General features: G+C 37.2%; 1 protein-coding gene across 1 annotated transcript in view; it reads left to right on the top strand.

Annotated features, from left to right (window-relative positions):
• Nucleotides 1-21,957, top strand: part of JMY (junction mediating and regulatory protein, p53 cofactor) — a 69,175-nt gene that overhangs the window by 5,474 nt on the left and 41,744 nt on the right. The window contains exon 2 of the mRNA XM_064642542.1: nt 14,140-14,313. Within this exon, the coding sequence (XP_064498612.1) occupies nt 14,140-14,313 (174 nt within the window). The remainder of the gene's footprint in view (nt 1-14,139; nt 14,314-21,957) is intronic.

The following is a 21,957-nucleotide window of genomic DNA, read 5'->3' as shown; positions in this document are numbered from 1 at the left end:
CACAGAAAAAATGTTAGCAGTAGTGTTTCCATTAAACCAATGTAGCATCTTTTTATGCAAGAAGCAAAGATAACTGAATATGGTATATGAGCTGCAGTGCTGGATTTAGAAGATACATAAGGTGTCTCAGGGGAAAACAGAACACTGGTTTGGATTTCACTGTCGGAGCACAGGAGATTAAAATAAGATACACTGTGCATTTTTTTCCCTATTGACATGAGTGGAGCAGAGTTAAGACTAATGCTGAGCATTCAGGAAATTCAAGCTATTTTTGTTTGAATGCTTCTTTTTCCATACTCGTTAACTCTTGTTTCCAGTAAAACTGTTTTGCTTCTAAATCCTTTGTAATTAGGCTGTTTAACTGAACTAGTACTGTAAGTTAGTACTAACCAAAATAAAATATGTCAGTAGCTGTAGGGCATGCTCTGTAGAACAGGCAAGTAGCCTCCAAGCTCCTAGGAGACTCCTACATGATAATACTACTCTAACTAGTACTGAGCTAATACTAGAGCTAGCTGAAAATGACTACTGCAGCTGTCTCTGAAAACATCAGAATGCTTAAAATAATGTACGTTTCTTTAAAATGTGGACAAATTATGTGTACATAAAGAAAAGGATGTCTGCTTGAAAAATTGAGAAAAGGTCTTTTCTTGACAGAACTTAAGTCTTACATGAAAATTAAGAGTACGTTCTGTAGAGTATAGCAGTATTAGTTAGCTAGTAAGCCTGGACTTAATTTTTAGAAACTGAAGACAGCAGCTTGCCAGTCTCATAATTAATTTCCTTATCCAAATATTTGGGAGAAAAAAAGAAAAAAAAAAGAAATGCAGTATATGCTCTGTTTAGGCACCTAAACTGGGATTGAAGAACCATTTATGTTTTGTACTTGGGGGAGTATTTCTGCTGCTCACATTATTTTATTTGATATTCCCCTTGTTTCCATAAATGTAGAGATAGACTTTCCTCTGTTTTTTGTTTAAAGTTGTTGATAGGCAGTTGCAGCGTTTTTATATGACAGAATATTTTGAAGAGTTGTGAACAATCTATGTAATAAACACTCTGTAACCCATTGTGCTCCTCAGGATTCACAGCTCACTTCATTTCTCTAGCTTTTAGAGATGATGTTGTGTTGTCCTTTCTTCATGTTTACCTTTGTCTTGCATATTTTTTCTCATTTTCCCAGCATTGTTTTCATTCTCTTCAATTGAATGTCCTCCCTTCAAGGTAAATGCCTTTTAAAACTGTTTTCTTACTCCAGTAACATCTTCGTCCTCTCCTTTTCTGGCTGAGATAGTATTACACAAGCAGGTTTAGAATTTAAAACAGATTGTTTCTAATAATTTAATCGTTTTACATTTCTTTCTGTAACATGACAAGACACTTTACAGACAGACAGTGAGGATTGTGTTTCTTGCAAATGTAAATGCTGCTACTGCAGAGCTGAAGAAGGCATTGAGAAGCAAAGATTTTCAGAAATGGCTGCACTTTTTCCTTTCTGAGGATGTGCTTTTAACAGTTCATTTTTAATATTGGTAGACACATAGCATTGCAATCCACCAGGATATTGCTGTTCATGGAGAGGACTTCAGTTGAAGTGAGGACTCAGTCCAGCTAAAGATATATCTGCCACACTTTATCTTTGCAAGAGATGAAAACCTAGCCATCAGGAATATGGTAGAGAGAGAAGGAAGAAAGGCTAGGAGGAGAGGGAAGAAGAATGATGATATTATAAAGATACACAACTTCACTGAGTTAGTTAATATGTATATATATCTGAGCTGTTGCTCAAGAATGGGCTAAAGAGGTGGTAGAATAAGGGGGGATTGTGGAATATTGAGCCTGGTGCTTTAGTCATTCAGAGTATCTTCTAAGTTGGCACAGTCGTTTTTCTCCTTTATTTTCTTCAGAGGAGAATCTGAATTATTAACATTTGGTGATATTATAATGTTACTCTGTGTTATTCTGTAATGCCACACTGTATTTATTTTTTAAGTATCATACAAAAGCAAGTGAAGAAAACGAACATGGCTTGAACTCTTTAGAGGAACCTGCATCTAGAACCTATTTTGCACTTTTGTTGGCAACTGGAGTACTTAGGAGTTGCTAATAATAAAACAGCTACATTGTTTCTTCTCTCTTTTCCAGAAAACAAACACAAAAATAACCCTGAGTTAAAATAACTATTTTTAAAATGTCACAAGTTATTGTTAATGTGCTGTGTAGTAAAAGCTTGTAAATAATGTACTCTGCTGTTGTAAACAATTTATTGTGTTCAAAATTCAGTATCCAGAAGCTTTGTCCTGCTATTGGTACTTGGTCTGATAACCCTTCTAGGGAAGGGACACATGAGACTGTCAGCAACTGTTGCTTTAACTGTGTAATGTACGCTGATCTAGATGAGTAGATGAAGAGTTTTTTGAGGAAGGGAAGTGAAGCCAATGGATATTAGAACAATTAATTTAATTACTATTAATAGTACTAACATCACCGTATCCATTCAAAACCAAGATCTTGGATAGTTCACTGAAAATACTTGCTTTAAGAGCAGTGTTGTTTTGATAGCAAACATGCAAGAATGTTTTAAGAACAATGCTGAAAGAATTGTTGTGATTTCACAGGAAGTAGTAGTATGCTCTCATCAGAAATGTAATGGTGATATTTGCTAGAATATGGGTTAGCCTTTATGTTTAAGCACTTTCATGACTTGAGACAAGATTATGAAAATAAAGAGAACAGTCTTAATTTGTTGGGCAGGAAATTGGATGATCTCATAGTATCTTCCAGTCATAAGTTGTATCAGCTAATAAGGGAAATATGTTTTTGTTTTAATTAGTTTGCTGTTGAACCAAGCACAATTTCCATATTCTGAAGAATTTGGATTATTATTACTTTATCTGAAAACCTCATGAAGAATTTTAACACAGAGTAACAGATGATAACTTGAAACATCTCTGCAAATAGTGTCCTTGTTTACTAGCTTTTTCCTGTAAACTGTGTCCATTATTATTAGTAACCTCTTATTAAAGGCTCGTTGGCGCAGTTTGGACTTTACTTTTGAATTAGCTCTTCTGGTTGTAGGCATAAAGGTGTTTTGATGTGAAGACAGCCTCCCTGGCAAGCTAGGCTTTGAAAATGATCATCTGGAGCCATTGAGTGTAGATGTGAGTAGAACACTGGTGTCATCTGCATGACTCCGCTTGCCAGTAGCAAAAATTTCGGCAGATACTGCTTTCAATTAAAAACCTTTCAGTGGTAAAACCCTATTTAGGGGTTTCCTTTCTATTCTTTTCTGTTTATGGTATTTATGTAGTAGTATCAAATGTATAGGTATGAGTTGTTTTTTTTTTTGTTACATATGGGACAGACAAACATTACTCCTTCTGACAAATCTTAACACTTACCAGACTTCTTTTGTTAGGGATTTGCTTCTGGGAAGGTGTTATAAAACACTTTCAATCATCCAACAAACTTTTTTGTTGTGTTTTAAAGGAAATTGAGTAGCTTTGCTTTCTTAAATGCATAAAATAAGCAAAAAATTTCATTATCTACTGTTACAGTACTTTTCAAAATGCATTTGTGGGCTAGCACAAATACAATTACATTGTATTTTTGGAAAAAAATGCTATGATAGTGTGAGGAAACTGGATAGGTTTAGTTTTTTTCTGTTGAAAAACGTTGTTTAAATAATCAATTAGCTTTTGTGATGACTTGCAGATAATTTATGTGGGTCATCTAAAATTAATAGTCGCACAACTTTTCATGAAACAGTATTGCGTCATGACTTGTTTTGAGCTACTTCAGGGAGAGAGTATTGTAAAAGATTTTCAACACCTTAGAATCATAGATTATTATGTTAGAAGGAACCTCATTGTGTCTTCTAGTTGAACCCTATGCTTAAATTAGCTTTGATTAGGACTTTCTTCTTCATAAAAAAGAAAAACAACGACGAACTTACTGTGTTTTATATCTGTTGTAAGGCAATTTAAAAAAAAAAAAGAAGAAAAAAAAAGAAGAAAAAGAAATGAATGTATAAAGTTGTGAAACTTTTGAGGGAGAGAATCTGTAGATTGGTTCTAGAAGTTTCTGGAAGTTTGTAACCAACCCAAACAGTTAGCAAGACAGAATACAAGTCTGCTCACCTAGTGCTAATATAATATATCTTTTGGCTTAAGTACTGTTCTGTTATGACAGTGATTTAATAGCTTGTAGTTTACATTGTATTTGCTGTTAAGGTAGGAGGACAAGAAATGTGCATGATACGAGATCTAAGGATTTTCTTGGTATCTTATTTAGCCTTTTGTTATTAATAGTGGACTGTAAATATATTCTTTCTAGTGGACTTTTTTTATATGTTGTAAAGTTCTAAATAAAAAAACCCGTAATTTCAGCTTGGAAACTTTAAAAATTACATTCAGTGATGCAAAATGCTGTTTTCTTCTTAGACCTGCCTTTCCATGATTTCACTGTTGAATGAGGTCCTGTAGAGGTTGAAACAGTGTTGAACTCTAACAGCATTGAAAGGACATACAGAGGGCCATTTGAGTTACCTGTCAGCTGTCACTTGGGTTTAAAGGTGGTTGTTGAAGGGAGCTGAAGAACTGGATCATGAGCTTGCTAGTGTTGTTTTCAACTTTCAGCTTTGTGTTTGTTTCTGTTCTGCTTCTCTGTCCTTGCGGTGTGCCAATGCAACTCAATAAATCTCAGTAAATTAATTCAAGAGAAACTACAAAAACAGCTTTCTGCCAGATGCCGAGTTAGTTTGTTGAAGTGTCTTCACCAAAGCCAGTGAAGTGGAGGAAGAAGGCATGTAAGACCAGAAGGAACATGGAACTGAAGAAGAGAGGGAAGAGCGTATAGGAAGTGGAATCTCCTTTTGATAGGAGCAAGCCATTAGCTCAGCTTTAAAAAGTAAATTCACCCATACCAGTGCTTAGAATCTGGTATTATCGTAATGCTTTACCTTCTTCGAATTAGATTTTTAAAAGTCTAACAGTAGACTTATCAGATACTTGAGAATTATCTGCTGCTGTGCCAAATACGTTGTAAAACTGCTGAGAGTACTAATTCTGTGCTGCTGATCTAATTCCCATGAGCTGACTTGAGGGTGAAACTTTTTAGTGGAGGTGGGTGTTTGGCTGGGGCTGTGCCCCGACGTCACAAATCTTACATGAAGGGTTTTAAGACTAGCACTTTAATACTTGCTAAGTAAGTATCTTTGTTCTGCGCACATCTTTTTGCTTAGGCAGTTGTCAGTTTTGATGCTCTTGAGTATGCTTTCCTGACAGCATAGTTCAGAAGCAGAGAAGAAGAGGATCTGTGGACCAAAAGTTAATGTATTTTATAGCACAGCATGAACACTTATGTATGTATGTTTTCAGTCTTCTGGCCTGCAGAAAAAAAAGTACTTAGAACTCATTAGGACGTGTAAAATAAATTCTTTGCCAAGCCTTCAGGGTGAGGTGTTGCCTAGAAGTCTTTCCGTTCAGAGTTACTGTGTTCCAACTGATCAGTGATTCATTAGTGACTTTATCTTTTAGTTATTTTCCCCTTTCCAAAGGAAAGAAGTCCATAATAACTCAGAGTGCCATAACAACTCTGAAATAAAATAAACAGTTTTATTTTATTCATCAAATCATGTTACAATATAAATACCTATTTCTGTGTTGCTAACAGGAAAAAAACGCCAAACCCTAAGACTCTTATGCAATTAGCCCTTGTTTACTATGATTTTTGTAGCTTATCTGTGGCTATGCTAAGTAACAGATGAAATTCAAGCAAATACCTAGTTTTTATAGGCACTCATTTGACTTGATAGTCTAACTTGGGAGTGGCACAGGCACATCACACAGTAAGGTAGAGTGACCAGACAAGTACCATCTTAAACAAAAACACGTGGTGTTACACGTTTGTCTTGTTTACAGGAAAGGAGATGCATAGTTTTTGGTTGTTGACCTGGAGCATTAGGAAGAGATTTAGTGTGCCATACATTGTTGTCAGAGTTGGCAGCTTTATGCCTGAACCTTGTGATATTCCAACAAGTTATATATATACATACAGTTCTGCAGAGATTTTTATTTAGAACGTTGTGTGGGAGGAGAGAAGTTGCATTGTTCAGTAATGATGCATACATTGAAGTAATGTTTTGGCTCAGTTGGCTGCATTAAAATACTACTTTAGTTTTTCTTAGTTCAGTTCTTGTCCTTTTCTATGGAATTATAGGTAGCATCTTGAAATGAAGTTCATTTTCGTAGGCAATGTAAATGAACTTGACGAAAGTAATTGTTACTGTCCAGGAGCTCTTAACCTAAGTATAAGAGAGGATGACTGATATGAGGGAAAAGAGACCAGGCAATCTGCAGTGTCCTGGTTGTAGCCTTCAGGTGTGTTCTCTTGTAGTGGGTAGATGTTGGCCACTGGGTGCCCCCCAAAGCTGCTCTGACTCCCCTTGTCAGCAAGAAAATGACGAGTCTCATGGGTCGAGATAAGGACAGGGAGAGATCACTCACCAGTTACTGTCACAGGCAAAACAGACTCAGGTTAGGGAAATAAAATTAATTTATTGCCAATCAAATCAGAGTAGGATAATGAAAAATAAAACCAAATCATAAAACACCTTCACACCACCCCTCCCTTCTTCCTGGGCTCAACTTTCTTACTGATTACTCTGCCTCCTCCCCAGGTGGCACAGGGGAACAGGGAATGAGGATTGTGGTCAGTTCATCAGATGTTGTCTTTACCTCCCCTTCCTCTTCATGCTCTTCTCCTGCTCCAGAATGGGGACCCACCCAGAGGAGGCAGACCTTCATGAAATTCTGTAGTGTGGGTCCATCTCACAGGGTGCAGTCCTTGGGGAACAGACTGTGCCAACATCTGTCTCCCGTAGGGGCATAGGTCCTGCCAGAAAACTGCTCCAGCATGGGCTCTTCTGTCAGTGGGGCCACAGGTTGCCAGGAGCCTGCTCCATCATGGGCTCTCCATGGAATGGCAGTTTGCTTCAGGGCCCATTCAGCTGCTCCAGTGTGGGGTCTTCCACGGGCTGCAGGAGAATCTCTACATAGTGCTTGAGGGAACCTCCTGCTGCTGCTTCTTCACAGACCTTGGTGTACGCAGAGTTGTTTCTCTCACTTGTTCTTGTTCCTCTCTTGGGCTGTAGTTGTTGTTGTGCCAGCAATCTTTCCCCCTTCTTAAATGTAATCCCAGAGGTGCTGATGGAGTTCACCGTGGCCAGTGGTGAGTCCATCTTGGAGCTTGCTGGCATGGGCTGTGTTGGACATGGGGAAGCTTTTGGCATCTTCCCATAGGTGCCAACCCTGTAGCTCCCCTACTGCAAAAAACCTTGCCACCTACACCCGATACATCTCTGCACACTGAGGTACACAGGCTCTCTGCACACAGATAAAGGACTGTTTTAAATAGGATTTAGAGGAAAAATGCGGCTCACTTCATATTAGCAGCTCTTCAGAGTCTTAGAAGACACATTTTATGGAATTGTTCTTATTTCTTGTGTTTTAAACACCCTATCTTTTGCTTTCCAGTATCTTTGCTGGGTTTTGTTTTGTGTGCATGTGTGTTTGCTGTTTATTTCTTAGAATAACTGCAGACTTTGAACTTGTTATGTGTGTTTATGTGTGCATTTGGTTTGATTATTGAATTAGCTCAGTTTTTCTTTAACAGCCATTTGGAAAACTCCCCCCAAATCTAGACAATAACCTTGGTGGTGCATCAGTGTACACTTCCAATTCCCTGTTTTCAGAAGTCTCTTTGAAAAAAATTGGGCTTTTTGTCCACTTAATTGGTGTTCGATTGCTGTGCTGTTTCCAAATAAGTTAATATGGAATTAACTTCTTTATATCTTTTTTAATCTTAACAGGTGAGACAATTGTAGCGCTGGTTCAAGTACTTCTCATGCTAGTCAATATTATCTAATTTATTTATGCCATTTCCCCGCTCCGCCTTCTGTATCCATATTTTGTATTCTCTTCGATGATTTCTGCCCCAACAGTAAATTACACTTTAGATGTGTGCTGGAGAGTCAGGTTTTGGTCTGTTACTGCTACAGTAGTCCAAGTGGTCTTTTTATACTGCAAAGGTAAGGATTGTTGATTGCAGTGCAGTCATGCAAACAGAAAGCTGAATGTCTTGGAAAGGACATCCAAAACCTAACAGTAATTTGCAACATTAAAGTACAGGACCATGTGTGTAAGAGAGAGAAAAGCAGTTTGCCTATAGTAAAGATTTCATGTAGTTAAGACTCCTGCTCATTACCAGGACATGTGGGAGTGTGTTTGCTTTTAACAATAATTTCTTTTGTTTGTTTAAAGATAGCTTAAAAAGAGAAGCAGTTCTAAGCACGTTCTGATGCAAAAAAATTGCAGTCTAAGTTCAGTTGCTAAAATTCTGCCTACAGATTTTATGTGCTCTGTAGCTTTACTTTGTAACTCATCTGAAGCTCATTATGGACTATTGCAAGTGTATCAGCAGGAGGGTTTGGTATTTTACTCTTAGGACTGCTTTTCTGGGTGAAAGATGGAGTATCTAAAAACTGTTCTGTCTGCAGTACTGTACTTTTCTCTGACAACCGCTATCTGTAGGGTTTTTTACCTGTGATACGGAATATGTTGCTTCAGTTAAAAATCTTTAGAATTCTCCCTGGAAATGGCAAATAATACTGTCAGGCTTCCAAGAATCTAAATTCATAGGAAAATAGGGTGTTCTGTAGTTACTATTATTCCAAAAGTGTGAAGAAGCTTACGAAGATCTTTATTGCTGGTTTTATCTAAAAATGGATATGTGTCATATTGCAATATTTTTATAAAATGCACAAAATAAAATGGGAATAACAGTGAAAATTTTGGGAGTAATAGCAAAGGAAATTTAAGACTTGATTTTTCATCGATTAAGTCAGGCTTTGGATTATGCTCCCAGCTGAGGTCAACTTGCACATAGTTATACTTTCTACTGTAGAGCTTTTAAAGCTTTATGGACAAAATATTTTTAAAAAAATACTGAAAGAAGAAATAACCTTTGTTATATGGTTCAAATATATGTGCTGTTAAATTAGAGGAAGAAAAAGGGTTTCCTGCTGGTTAGAGTGTATCTGCATACTAGTTGTCTAAAATAAATGGATTCATTTAGTTGTGAACAATATAACATTTGTGAAACATGATTCTTAAAATAAATGCAGTATTCAGTGGGTATAGCACTAGTCAGGCCTGTACTAGTCAGGATGTTAGTCTACTCTCCTCCACCCACTGCTTTAATATAATTTAAAAATTGTGAAAGTCAAAGATTCATACTGAGACTTGAAGTAAATGAGCAGTAACACTGAATGTGCTGAGAACTAGTCTTCACTGGGGCATAGAACATGAACAAAATTGTTCATGTATTTTTTGCTAACACCTTGAAAACTGCATGGTTTTAACTAACCAGATCGGTCTAGACATTTGGCTACGTACTCATTGAGATAGTGCCTATCTGAAAATTGGAATGTATAGAATCAAACTACTTGTGAGTCTGTGGAGGGCCTGGTTTGTCCTAAGACCTTATTAATTCAGTGGATTCTGTGCTAGTCCCAGCATTATGGTTATCTAGTAGTCTGAATACTGTCTGGATGTCAACCAGCTAAAAAATGCTTCAGCTGACTTTGATCCAGAACAGGAAAGCTTCCATCAGATTGTGTTTATAATGGGAGTTGCTGTATGTAGCCAGTTTTGCACCATCTACTTCCCACGTCACTGCCCCTTTCAGATTCGTGGCAGTAAAGCAGCCTGGACTCTTCATCAGGCTTACAAGGCTCTGTCTAGAAGTACCTATCAGTCTTCTGTTCATACCACACTGCGTTAGTGAAGACTAGGTGATTGGTAATCACGTCAGTTCCGAAAAATGAGGGAATAGCTCTGTATTCCTTTAAACTATGTATATAGAAACATTTAGGTCGGAGAAGACCTTTAAGATCACCAAGTCCAACCATTAATGTAGCACTGTCAAGACCACCAATAAACCATGTCCGTAAGTGCCACACGTGTACTTCTTTTAATTACCCCCAGGGATGGTGACTCAGCCAGTTCCCTGGGCAACGTGTTCCAATGCTTGACAACGTTTTCCATGAAGAAATTATCCAGTCTTAATCTGACACAACTTGGTGTCATTTCCTCTTGCCCTGTCGCTTGTTACTTGGGAGAAGACCTCCACCTGACTGCAACCTCTAGTACAAAAAACCAAACACCAGTAAGACAAACTGTACATTTAGTGAAGGAGTAGTACTTTGTTAGGACAATCCACAGCAACTCCTGCCTGCATTAGGCAAGATCGTAACAAAGGGAAGATTATTGTATTGGGCTGACAATGGTATTTCCAAGTGCTGTAGTAGCTATACCATCTATTTCCCTTTGTTTAATAAACTTAGTTGATATTTATAGTTAGTTCATATAGTTCAGGTGAACTTCCCCAGGAGGATGATCTACTCAGCATTGGAAGATTGGATATTTGCTGAAAGGAAAATACACCTTTTCAAGTGAGGCTGTAAGTTAGCTATCATACCATTTTGAGAAGTGCTGTATGTAGCAATCCTGTTTATTTTTGGTAGGTCTTTACCTCCATCTCTCTTAGAGAAAGAAAAGTAGGCAGCACATTGCACTTAGAGTTTACCTGCTTCTGCTTCCTACTCACCTGGTAGCTGGTAGGGCGAGCAGCAGTTTTTAACCAAAAACATTCACATATTTTGGTTCATTTAGGCTAGCTTCGTAAGACTTATTCTCTAGACAGTTCACCAGCTCCTTCTCCAGAGCTGCCTTGGAGCTGCCCTTCTCTGGACTTGCTCCAGCACCTCAATGTCTTTCTTGTAGTGAGGGGCCCAAAACACTGAGCAAAATACTGAACACAGTATTCAGGATCAATGTCCAGATGTTTTTCATGAAAACATTGAAAAAGCCTGAAGAAGATGTTAATAGAGATGGGTGTAATGGGGCTGTATGTCATGAGTACTTGCAAGTTGGTAACCTTCCTACTTGTTTTGAAGAGTATCCCTGTACAACAGCTCATTGGTCTTTGCACCAAACCAAATTAGGTGATACTCTTGGTTTCAAAATAAGTTTTCATGTTTCATTATGTCCTTTTTGACAACTGCAGATTAAATGAAATTTCATCACCATTTTCATTCAGAAAGTCCTCATTAGTAACAAGGAAATAGATTCTGCACGTGTCATTGCCTTAGGGAAGAGAAGCTTACCTTGTGTTAGTAGTTTAAGAATATATATGTGTGTGTGTGTGTATAGATAGATAGATAGATAGATGTAGTTCTATATGAATAACCTTCTGTTTAGTGTTTTTTGATTTTATTTTTTTTTAATTGAGGGTTTGGTATTTCTGAAGGACTGAGACTTAGGATTGGATTTAGGATTGGAGTAACCCCATCAATGGACCAAATTAGAACTGAAGTTATGCCCATTTACTTACCTTTTATATGCACAGAAATGTATTGATAGTTCATTGCTTTACCCCTACTGTTTCCAGTGATGGACATTATTTTTGCTGAACAACCAACTTATTATAAGTATCTACTAGCTTTTAGTGTCCCTAAGATGTCTCTGTACTATACTGATAGTCATAAAAGGTCCTTCATTTCTTGACACTTTTACTCCAGCTTCTGAAAAGTTGTCCCCATCTTCCAAAATACCAGAACTATTAAATAGGCCTTAAGAATGGTCTATGAACAACAACAACAACAAAAAACTCCCTACATTGTATTATTCTGTTCCTGGAGTGAATGTATGCAAGACTCTCCTTTAAAGGGTGATTAAATTTTCTCCAGTTTGTCGGGTTTTGTTGCCCTCTAGAATTTGCATCCTAGTAGAGTGGTAGGGTTTCACAATGAAACAAAGCTGTAAATTTATTTAATAGTAAGATACTAATAGCTTAAGCAACTGAAAGGAAATTAATATGATAGTGTGCTGGTTGAGTTGCTACTAATAATAGAGACCCTTCTTGCAATGAATGGCTTGAGAAGAAAGATTTAGTTTTTCAGTAGCTTGGCAGAGGGATAACTTCAGTTTTGGGACTCCAGGAGGTTTTTCTGATAGTGCTGGGGGAAAGCAGGAGAAAGCTGGAGTATGACAGCTCTGGGTTTAGGGACTAGCCACAAGAAAGAGGAGCTGAGGTAGATGGTGACTTCTTAGAGTAGATGGTTAAAACAACTAGTGGGCTCGAATAATGTATGAAATCCATAGGGACTTAGTCCTTGAATCCAAAAGCATGTTGGATGACTTCTGTTCCTGAAGTTTCACGTTATGTTATGTGTGTCTAATCCTGAAAGTTCATAAAATGTCAGTTTTATGCAAGCCACAAACCATTACCCAGTGGTAGTGTTCTCAGTGAGAAGTCAAATGCTACAAAATACTACATGCTACTGGGAGAGTAGGAGGGCATAACAAATGACTTGCAATAGCAACAGTTCTCTCTGTGAAATTGTTTAGGAAACACAACTGTTTGTCTCGTGCTTATGAGGAATTTCACATCTGTTCTACACCATCTCTCCCAGACCTTGCTTCTCCGTTAAGCCTTAATGAGGGAAAGCTCTGCCTGTCTTGTCGTGTGACCATTATTTTAATGCTGAACGTATAAATAAAGCTACTATGAGCATCTCTGCATCCTCTCTTTAATCTTGACTGATCTTTAGTGCTTCAAAGGAAGGCCAGGTGGAGTTAGAGATTTTCTGAAACAAACTGCATTATGAAGAAAGAAATTTTTCTTGCCCAATCTGGTAACTGAAACACAGTGTAGTAATATAAAAGTAATGGAGCAAGCTGAATAGACAGTATGGTAATTAAGACTTTTCTTCACTGTCCTAGGATATAAATGAACCAGATATCAGAGGCCTGTTGACCAGAGCTTCCATTTCTAATCTGCAGTTCTGTCTCTCTGATGTTTCAGTTATAAAAGTTGATGCAGTTCACTATGCAGAGAGTATTTCACATAGGCTTGGCATTCAACTTGAATGAATAGATAGAAGATAGGATGTGCTTATTCTATAGTGTTCCTAATCTATGTTAAGTTTAAATAAACTTGGACTATGAATGTATGCTTTTGAGATGATAATATAAAGGACAAGTGACTTTGACTTGGAAAATTATGTAAGAGGGGAATTAATTGCAGATAATCTTGTCTTTGTAAATACATCAAGTACTCCACATGTCTGTGTGAGATTAGTTTTTATTAAACAGCCTGAATATTTTTTTTGTAGAAATGGTGAAAGATTTCCAGCAGCATGTGAGGTCTGCCCAGGCAAATGCTCAAAATAGATGCAAAGCAAGCATATAAAATAAAAAAACATACATTGTAGCGAATTTGTAAAAACAGATGAATTTTATCCTTCCTAAGAACTAAAGAAAGGAATAGACTTCAATGTTATGGGGGTTTTATATGAATTAAAGCATTTTTATACTAACATCTAAGTATTTTTTAAAGATTATAAGGCTTAGATAATTTCCTTTGTAAAAAAAAAATAAATCTAATTAAGTCCTCGTGCTGTCTAGGACGTCAAAACTGGAATCATAAGCTGGAAGACAAAATTAGCCAAAATGCAGATCAGTGCTCTGTTTCATATAGATTCCTCTCTGTGGCTGAGGCCACACTGATGTAATGGGGCTGTGTGAGTCCAAAGAGCAGACTAGGGAAAAAAACCCCAAAACCTAAACACCAAAAAACCCCAAAACTGTTAAAAGTTCAAAATGCAACTTTTTTTGGTCTTTCCTATCACTCCTTTTCCCCCAACTCTGATACCCAGTAGTGGGAAATATGTGAAGTAGCATACCTGATTACTGCATTATAGATTTCTTTCCTGAGTTGCTTTTTGTGCTGTCTTTGTGCTCATATTCATTACCTTCCAGAAATTTTTGGAAACAAAGCAATCAGTAGGAGTGCTGCACATTCTCAGTTAAGGTTATCAGAGACATGCTCATACTTGACTTTCTAAACTGAAGATGTGCACTGGGGACTAAGACTTTTTTATGTTTGCTTGTCTGATGATTTTGTGGGAATGGGAAGATGATACAAGACCGTAGACTAAAAAATGTTTTTTAAATTACTGTCACTTTTATCAGGAATGCTTGAATATTTTCACTAAAACTGGTACTTTTTCTGCAGCTGCTTGAAAAACATAAGAATACAGAAAGTATGGTAGAGCTGCTTGAACTGTACCAAATGGAAGATGAAGCCTACAGTAGTCTTGCAGAAGCTACCACAGAGCTCTACCAGTACTTACTACAACCATTCCGTGATATGAGGGAACTTGCGATGCTTAGAAGACAACAAATAAAGGTATGGTAAAGGTAACTGAGCTTCCTATTAGTTGGGAAATCCTGCTTTTTAGTTGCTATTTACTGGTTTTATTATGCAGTATATGAAGGTGTGTTTTTTCCACTTGGTGTTGACCCTCTGTTTCTGGGTTCTCCACTCAGATGAGTGCTTTTGAAGAGTGAGAACATCTGACATATGTAGCTAACCAACACCTGTTTATCTTACTGTCTTCTACTGTTCAAATGTGTGGCTGAACTAAATAGGTCAAACTTAAACTTTTTTGGTTATTGGGAATATTGACTAATACATCAAGTAGAAAGAGACGTGCAGTATATATACTATTGTTAATTCTTCTAAAAGATTGCATAGGAAGTTACTTTTCATTTTAGTTTTCTAAAATAATCTGGTAAACTGTGGGAAGTCAGTAGCTTTTTATCTGATATTATGAAACACTGAAACATGGAACCATTTTCCAAGTGTATAGTTCATTGTAACACTTCAACAGTATATTTTCCTAAGAGCTAAAAAAGCATAGCCACCTGAAGAATACTGCATTTTGGTAAAACTGTTTAAGAATGGGTATGCTCATTTTGTTTAAAAATAATTCTAATCTTGAATACTTAACCAAAATTAACAAATTTATCTTTATTGCATCTTGGAAGTACTTTTGATAAAATTATTAATTCCTATGCAGATTAAGACTGCAGCCTTCTGATTCTAAGCTAAAATGGTTTGTTTCATTTAGTCTGTGTTGCAAATGACATTTTATCTCAGCTTGACGCCTTGTTCAGTTAGCTAACATTACTGATTTCAACTTAAAAGTAGTGTTTCTCTCTGGTTTTGAGTATAGAATGAGGGAGGGAGGCAAAAGGATTCATGATTCCCAAACTAGTTTTTTTTTGACATTGCTATGTGCCTAAAGTAACTTTTCAGAAAGCTCAGCAATATGAAATGAACTCGGTGTTATAAAGAGATAATATTTGAACAAAGAGTGCTTTTTTTTGTCCCAAAAGTTAAGTATTGCTGCACAGAGAATTGGCATGAATATTTTTTCAGATTTATTACACAGTTGAAGATTATGAATACTTCACTTATTAAAAAGCTTTCTTCAGAGCACAGTGAAATAATTCCCATTTTATTTGAATTTGTAGCAGAGGTGTCATGGGTTAAGATTGCATCCCCCCCGAGAGTCAGGGGCTCAGAGGTGATTGAGTGCCAGGGCAATCCCTGAGGTTCCCTGGAGGGCCAGTCACCACTTGCCTTGTTCACTTCTGCTCCAAATCATATCACAGCACTGGAAGCTGTGGGCAGTTTCTGTTGGTGTCTGCTGCGTGTAGATGTAGAAGGCCAGGGGGTGTCTGGGCTCCTTCTTCCTGCCTCCAAGGGGGAGAGGGGAGCCCTGCTGCCCCCCAACTCTACCTAGGCCAGCGTTAGAGACAGCACTGGAGTGAGTGTATGTTTGTGAGGTACGTGACTCACAAACAACTGGTAAGTGAGAGAGAGAGGGAGGCAGGCCTTGCAGCCAGGCCCTCTTCTTCTTTCCCCCCCTTTGCAGCCAGGCTGCAGAAAGGGGCTGTCTTTCCCTCTCACTGTTTAGTGGGAGTGGTGCAAGGCTCAGCATTGGAGCAGAGCCAAGTGGATGGGCTGATAACGAAGCAGCTCAGTGCTAGGGAAAAGAACCCCAGGCGAAATTGGAGACGGGCCAGAGAGAGAGAGGCTTGGGAGTTGCCCTGCTGAAGTTTGACCGGGGCAGCTGAAAACTGACTTGGAGGATGCATACATTGATAAGCTACACTCCAGCAGCCTACAGAACCAAGGTACAAGACCGAGAGGGAGAGATCACACAGCAGAAATGACACAGGACCAAGGAGAAAGGACTCAGAGCTACCTTCTTGGACTTTGTGAGTAAGGAAGGACTTCCATAAACAACTGAAGCTTGGTGAGGGGGGAGCGTTCGGGGCCCCGAACACTCTCACGAGGGAGAGACTGGTTACTTATCAGCCCGAAAAGGCTTTTCCTGGACTAAAGTTAAAAGGAGAAGCTTCGAAGGGACTGATAGAAGTGTAATAATATATATATATAGTTGCTTTTAGTTTGTATAGTATTTATTTTGTGTAAATAAAATGTAAATACTTCCCCTTTCCCCTATAGAAGCCTCTGGCCTGAAAGTTTTCTCTTTGGTGTTGAGATAAATTATGGGAAGGGGTGGGGAAGCCTGGAAATTGGATTTTAGATTTCTAATGTGGCTCAAACTGCCACAAGAGGAAAAGATGATTTTTTTGTTCTTTTGTCAAATAAGAAAACGTAAATATTACAATGAGTAGGAAATATGGATTGAGTTGTTTTGTTTTGTATTTTAAATCTCAGTGATCTCTTTAACTGCAGTTTTAAATACCCAATTTCATATTTTTCCTGAAAGAGTAAGAGCTTTGTTCTGTGGTTGATTATTTTAGTTGTACATAGTCATATCTAATGTAATTTATGTTCTCTTCTTAACTTGGGAATTTTTGAGTTAAAAAACTTGGTCATTTTCATTCATCTATATTATGTGGTAGAGAAAGATGCTGTCTCTTGTTTTTTGTTTCATTGTTTGAGAGAAAGCAGTACTTGTATCTATGATGACAAAATATATGTTACACTGTATAGCTAGGGTTGAAGAATTGCTTTATGAATAGAACTTGTGCATGAAATGGTTTATATTAATTTTCTGCATATGTTTTCTGGCAGGCTTTAACATTTTAGATGTTTTCTGTGTTAGGTATCTGGTTTTGATTTGTGGGGAAGTTGTTTTAGTTTGGTTTGGCTTTTGGGGTTTTTTATGAATTTGGGAAGTTTTAACTTTTAATCAGTTTAATTTTGTCAGTTTTCACAGTGAGTTTAGAAAGAAGTTATTTGCATTGTCTGTAATCTTTGAGAAGAGTGTTTTGTGTTTTCTCCTTTTGGAGCAAGATATAAAAATTGAAATATGTATCATCTGAGTGTTAAATTTCTGCTGTTGCTGTGAAATTTAAGCAAGAGACAAACCTACAGGAGACAAGGGAGAAACTAAGTTCTGTCTGATCAGTGGAGGCTTATTAGAGTAGGACAGTTGTATTGTATGCAGATTCCTTCTTTGGACAAAACCCCCACCAAACAACAAACCACAAACAAAACAACCCAGAATGGAAGATCATAACAAAGTTAAAACATGTAGAAGCTTGGAAATGTAGACTGGTTTTGTCCATTATAGACAAGATAGAATCTTCTTTTGGTTTTATATTTTAACTTGATCATATGTTTCAGGTGTATTTTGTATCATTCAGTGTAAAGGATAGAACATTTAGTATGTGTGAGGAGTCAAAAGGTCTGTTGTCAAGTACTTAAATATTTCTGGATTTGGAAAACATAATTTAAAAGGTGTAAGATCATGGAAGGAGAAAGGATGGTTTATTATGAAATGAAATGTCACTCTGGAAAACTGACTTCTGCTGCAGTTTCTACTGAATTATGGACTGGTCATCTGACCCTAGAATAGTGTGTTCAGTAATGATATGCTTCTTTTTGTTTGGGCTTCCAGCATCAGAAACGTAGTTTTGTTTGTGTGAATGCTTAATATTTGTAAGTGCTGCTTAGAGGGGGACTTCCCTCTATGATAAGCATATCAGAATGCTTACCAGATACCATGCATTCTTGAAAGAGATGAACACTGCAAGCACAGCTGTATTTTGGACTTACATTTTTATCAGGATCATATGGAAACAATCCTGCTCACCCCAAGACCTTTATGGGGGACACACAAATAAAAGCCAAATTGCGATGAATGGTATTATCAAATTGAGAAATGCTTATCAAAGAAGCAACACTGTGCTTGTTTAAAGATTAAAATTGTATTTAGTATGACGATATTTTGTAAGGTAAGTTTGAAAAGTTGTATTGATAAACCAGCCAAACAGTCAGAACTATGATTATGTTCTGAATGCCTGAGGAGGTATGATAAAGGAAATGAAGACAGTATTATAATTTATATATACATAAAAGCTGTGTTGAATGTGTATAGGCATTTCTAAATTTAGTTATGGACTGTTGCTGGTTTAGATGTAATAATAAGTGCAGATATTCAGCTAGTGGGTTTTAGCATGTTAATTTTCCTTTATGGATTACTGGATCATTTCTTCTGATTTCAGACTGTTGAATGCAACACAGACATCAGGCAAGTGAAACTTGATATTTAAGTGCTGTGTTCTATTTTTTGGGCTATCTGTATATTCTTCCAAGAACTGGGAAGGCCACTATGAACTTAAAACCACAGGACATGCTCTTTTGCTAAGAATCAGACTCCTTAAGAACTAAGAAAAAAAACTGTAGTGTCTTTGATTCTAAAAATGTTTCACAAGTATACCCACAAATTTTTCATTAATCAGAATAGATCATTCCCATGTAAAATTTTATGAATTTTTTGCACTTGAGGAACACACATTGCCATCCATAGTAGAAAAGTGAGAGGTAGTAGGCATCAGTAGCTGGAAGCACAAAGGTGAAATACTTCTGACATTTGGAAGAAGCAGAGTAGGTACCTGTGTTCTGGTGCCTTTGATTTCAGAAAGTTTAATCTAAATTTTACTAGATCCTCCATATATAGTGCAGTGTTCTTCCGAAAGTTTGGAGGGGAGGCACCGGTTAGTGGTTGATATTTGGCTATAGTACTTACTGACAGGTTAATATGATCAAGCTTTAAGTCCTTTAAGATATGAAGTGTTCTTTGATGAAGGATACCAAATCTGGTTATTTAGAAAAGAAAAAAAATATTTCAGAGGAATAGCTTCATGGGCAAAACTCCAAAGCCTCTTATGTCTGTGCAGTTGTGTTTGCCAGTCTTCATACAGAGAAAGAAACTACCTTGCTACTTGTGGTCTTGTAACTGTGGACAGTACTCCATAGTCATGATGAAGAGGCAGTGAGTTTGATCAAACTCAAGGTGAAATCAGTGGGAGACTTTCTTTTTTCATATTTTTTTTTTAATGTCCTTGGAATTAGACTAAAGATAAATGTAGCAAACTGTTTCACAACCTACTTGTAGATGCCAGCAACACTTGGACGTGTGCACTGAGTTGCTTAACTGAGAACTGATAATACATTGTTACAGGTAGAAGACTACAGCCACCATTACCTCTCAGTTCATCTCCAGGAAATGAGAGTATTAGAATGTTATCATATGTTAAATATATTAAACATACTCTTAGCTTCATTGCATACCTAATAATTATTTTTACTGACGTATTAATTCACTTGAATGTGGGGATGTTTTAAGAAATTTGAATACTTTAATGTTGAGGTCTAGCACTGGAAATTAGAGACTAGAGCAGGATATACATTGAGAATTCATCACATCCTGTTTTTAAAAGTTTTAGAATGCTTCATTAGTTTGTTGTGCTTCCCTTTCAAGTTCCTTTACATATATTCTGGTATAGTTGAAAATACAACTCTGGCTAACTGTATGTGAATTTTTTGTTTGTTTAATACATGATGGTAAATTGAAGTAGTGAACTTTATGATTAATTTAACTTTGATTTGTGCAAAATTAAATACTTAGAAATAACTTATGTTGTATTGAACGTGTAAAATTTTGGTTAAAAAATACTTTCACAGTATGAAACAAATTCAAGGGAGAAGAAATCGAGTGATGAGAATAACTAGCAAAACAGTGAGAATTACTTAAAAAAATAGATAGAGAATGCTTTTAAAAAGTCTCACAATCAGCTAAAGATGTTTGGGGAAGGAAGTGGATATCAGTGCTTCAGTTTGGAATATTGCTCCCATACATCCAACAGATCAATTCTGTATTACTAAATCCGCATTTTTATCATTGGCCGTTGAATAACTGATATCTTAGTGAGCTGGTTTGTGAACTGTGCATTTTTTTAAGCCTATTATAGTATTTTATAGTGCATCATGGTCTTGAAGTGAAGAACATGAAAACAAAGTTACAGAAGACATATTGGAAGGCAGTAAAGCAGCACTGATTAAAATACGTAATTATTTGCATGGCATTCAACTCAATTTCATTCCCTCACTTTTGTGAACCACACCTTCCAGTAGTCAAATTAGTGACTTGCTGACAAACAGTTGGTGAAAAATGTCTGGTAAAAAAACCCACAAGGTAGTACTTGGTGGAGAAACTGTAAGACTTCAAAGAATTTTTAGCTTTCTTTTTGTCTGTTTGTTGTTCAAGATGTGCCCTCACATCATTAGGAATAATAGTTAACTAAACTTTGGCTTTTGAAAAACATGTAGAGTTTGAAAGAAATCTGATTTTATGCAAAATGGCTGGATTTGCAAATTAAGGTAATAATATTTGTTGAAAATATTGCTTTCTTGTTTGAGAAACTTATGTAAAATGCTAAATTATGCTGTGATCATCTTTATAGTCTCAAAGACTGTTTCAGAAGGGTTGTATGGCAGTCTCTGTTTACAATCTGAACTATAAATCTTTGTCCTAGTTAGAACAGCTGGGACCAGTTCATCATTATGGGTGTAACCCAAAACTGTGTATTCTATAGCCTTCCATGCCATTTCCCAGAAACTGTTATCAGTGAACCATTTACACCATCTGCCCATAGAGCCTGACTCCTCAGGCTATAAACTGGGTGTTAAGAGGCCTGGGAGATAGGAGTTGCTCTTGTCCTCACGCCCATTAAGGAACCCCCCGCTCTGAGGGAGGTACTGGGCATTCCTGCCTGAACTGGAGGATATATAATCTTGGAGTCTTGGGACTTTTTTAACCACTCATGGGATCCAGAGGAAGACTGCAGATCACTGCTCTCAACCAGACTGCAACCACCACCCTCGACCGGACTGCAATCACCGCTCTTGACCAGACTGCAACAGCACTCTCACCAACAGGTTTTTCCCCTCTCCCTTTACTTTGGACTCAGGGGGCCCAACAAACACCACTCAGTTCATGCCCCAGGGTGCTGGGTTATACATTTGGGTTTTGTGGGTTAAAACCAATTGTTTGTCTGTATAATCATACTTATTGTATTATTTTATTAAATTGTTATTCTGACTTATAATCTCTCTTTTGGGTTGAGTTCATTTTCCCCTGCTGATTTACTTTTAAACCAGCACAATCTTCTAGACTATTGTATGAACTCAGAGCAGAACATTTTGCTGACTTAAAAAAGCCAAGGGTTTTTGGACTTTCTCAAATACATAATGCTTCAAACAGGTGATCTGATAGAAAGCAGACTGGTAGTCTGAATCATTGAGGAAATTTTGTTCTTGCTAAGAGGTTGCAGACTACACTGTGGTGTGTAGCTTAAATCTGCCTGTCTGCAAAGGTGAGTAGAGTACAAAACTGCTCTGGGCGTTCAACTGTAAAATTGATTAATAAGACTTGTAGAAAAATCTGATTATGTTTGAATGCTGAAAGGTTTGTTGTTTTGGTTTTTAAAAAGTTGCCTTACTAAAAACTGGGCTGAACAATAAAAATGGTAGGTGAAATTTCAGTAAATAAAAAATAATGCATGTGCAGAAGGTTGATGACAACCTTCAAAAGTGTATATGCACATTCATATGCACTGTTACTCCTGAGGAAAAATGTAGGAAAGTTATCTTGAGGAGTTTGCTGAAAACAGCTTGCCATTCAGCATTTTGAAAGAAGAAAGAAATGTTTTGAATTATTAGGCA

This window comes from Pseudopipra pipra, chromosome Z (genome assembly GCF_036250125.1).
Source record: "Pseudopipra pipra isolate bDixPip1 chromosome Z, bDixPip1.hap1, whole genome shotgun sequence".
In the NCBI taxonomy this organism is placed as follows: domain Eukaryota; kingdom Metazoa; phylum Chordata; class Aves; order Passeriformes; family Pipridae; genus Pseudopipra; species Pseudopipra pipra.
This window is presented reverse-complemented; position numbering and strand designations above follow the sequence as displayed.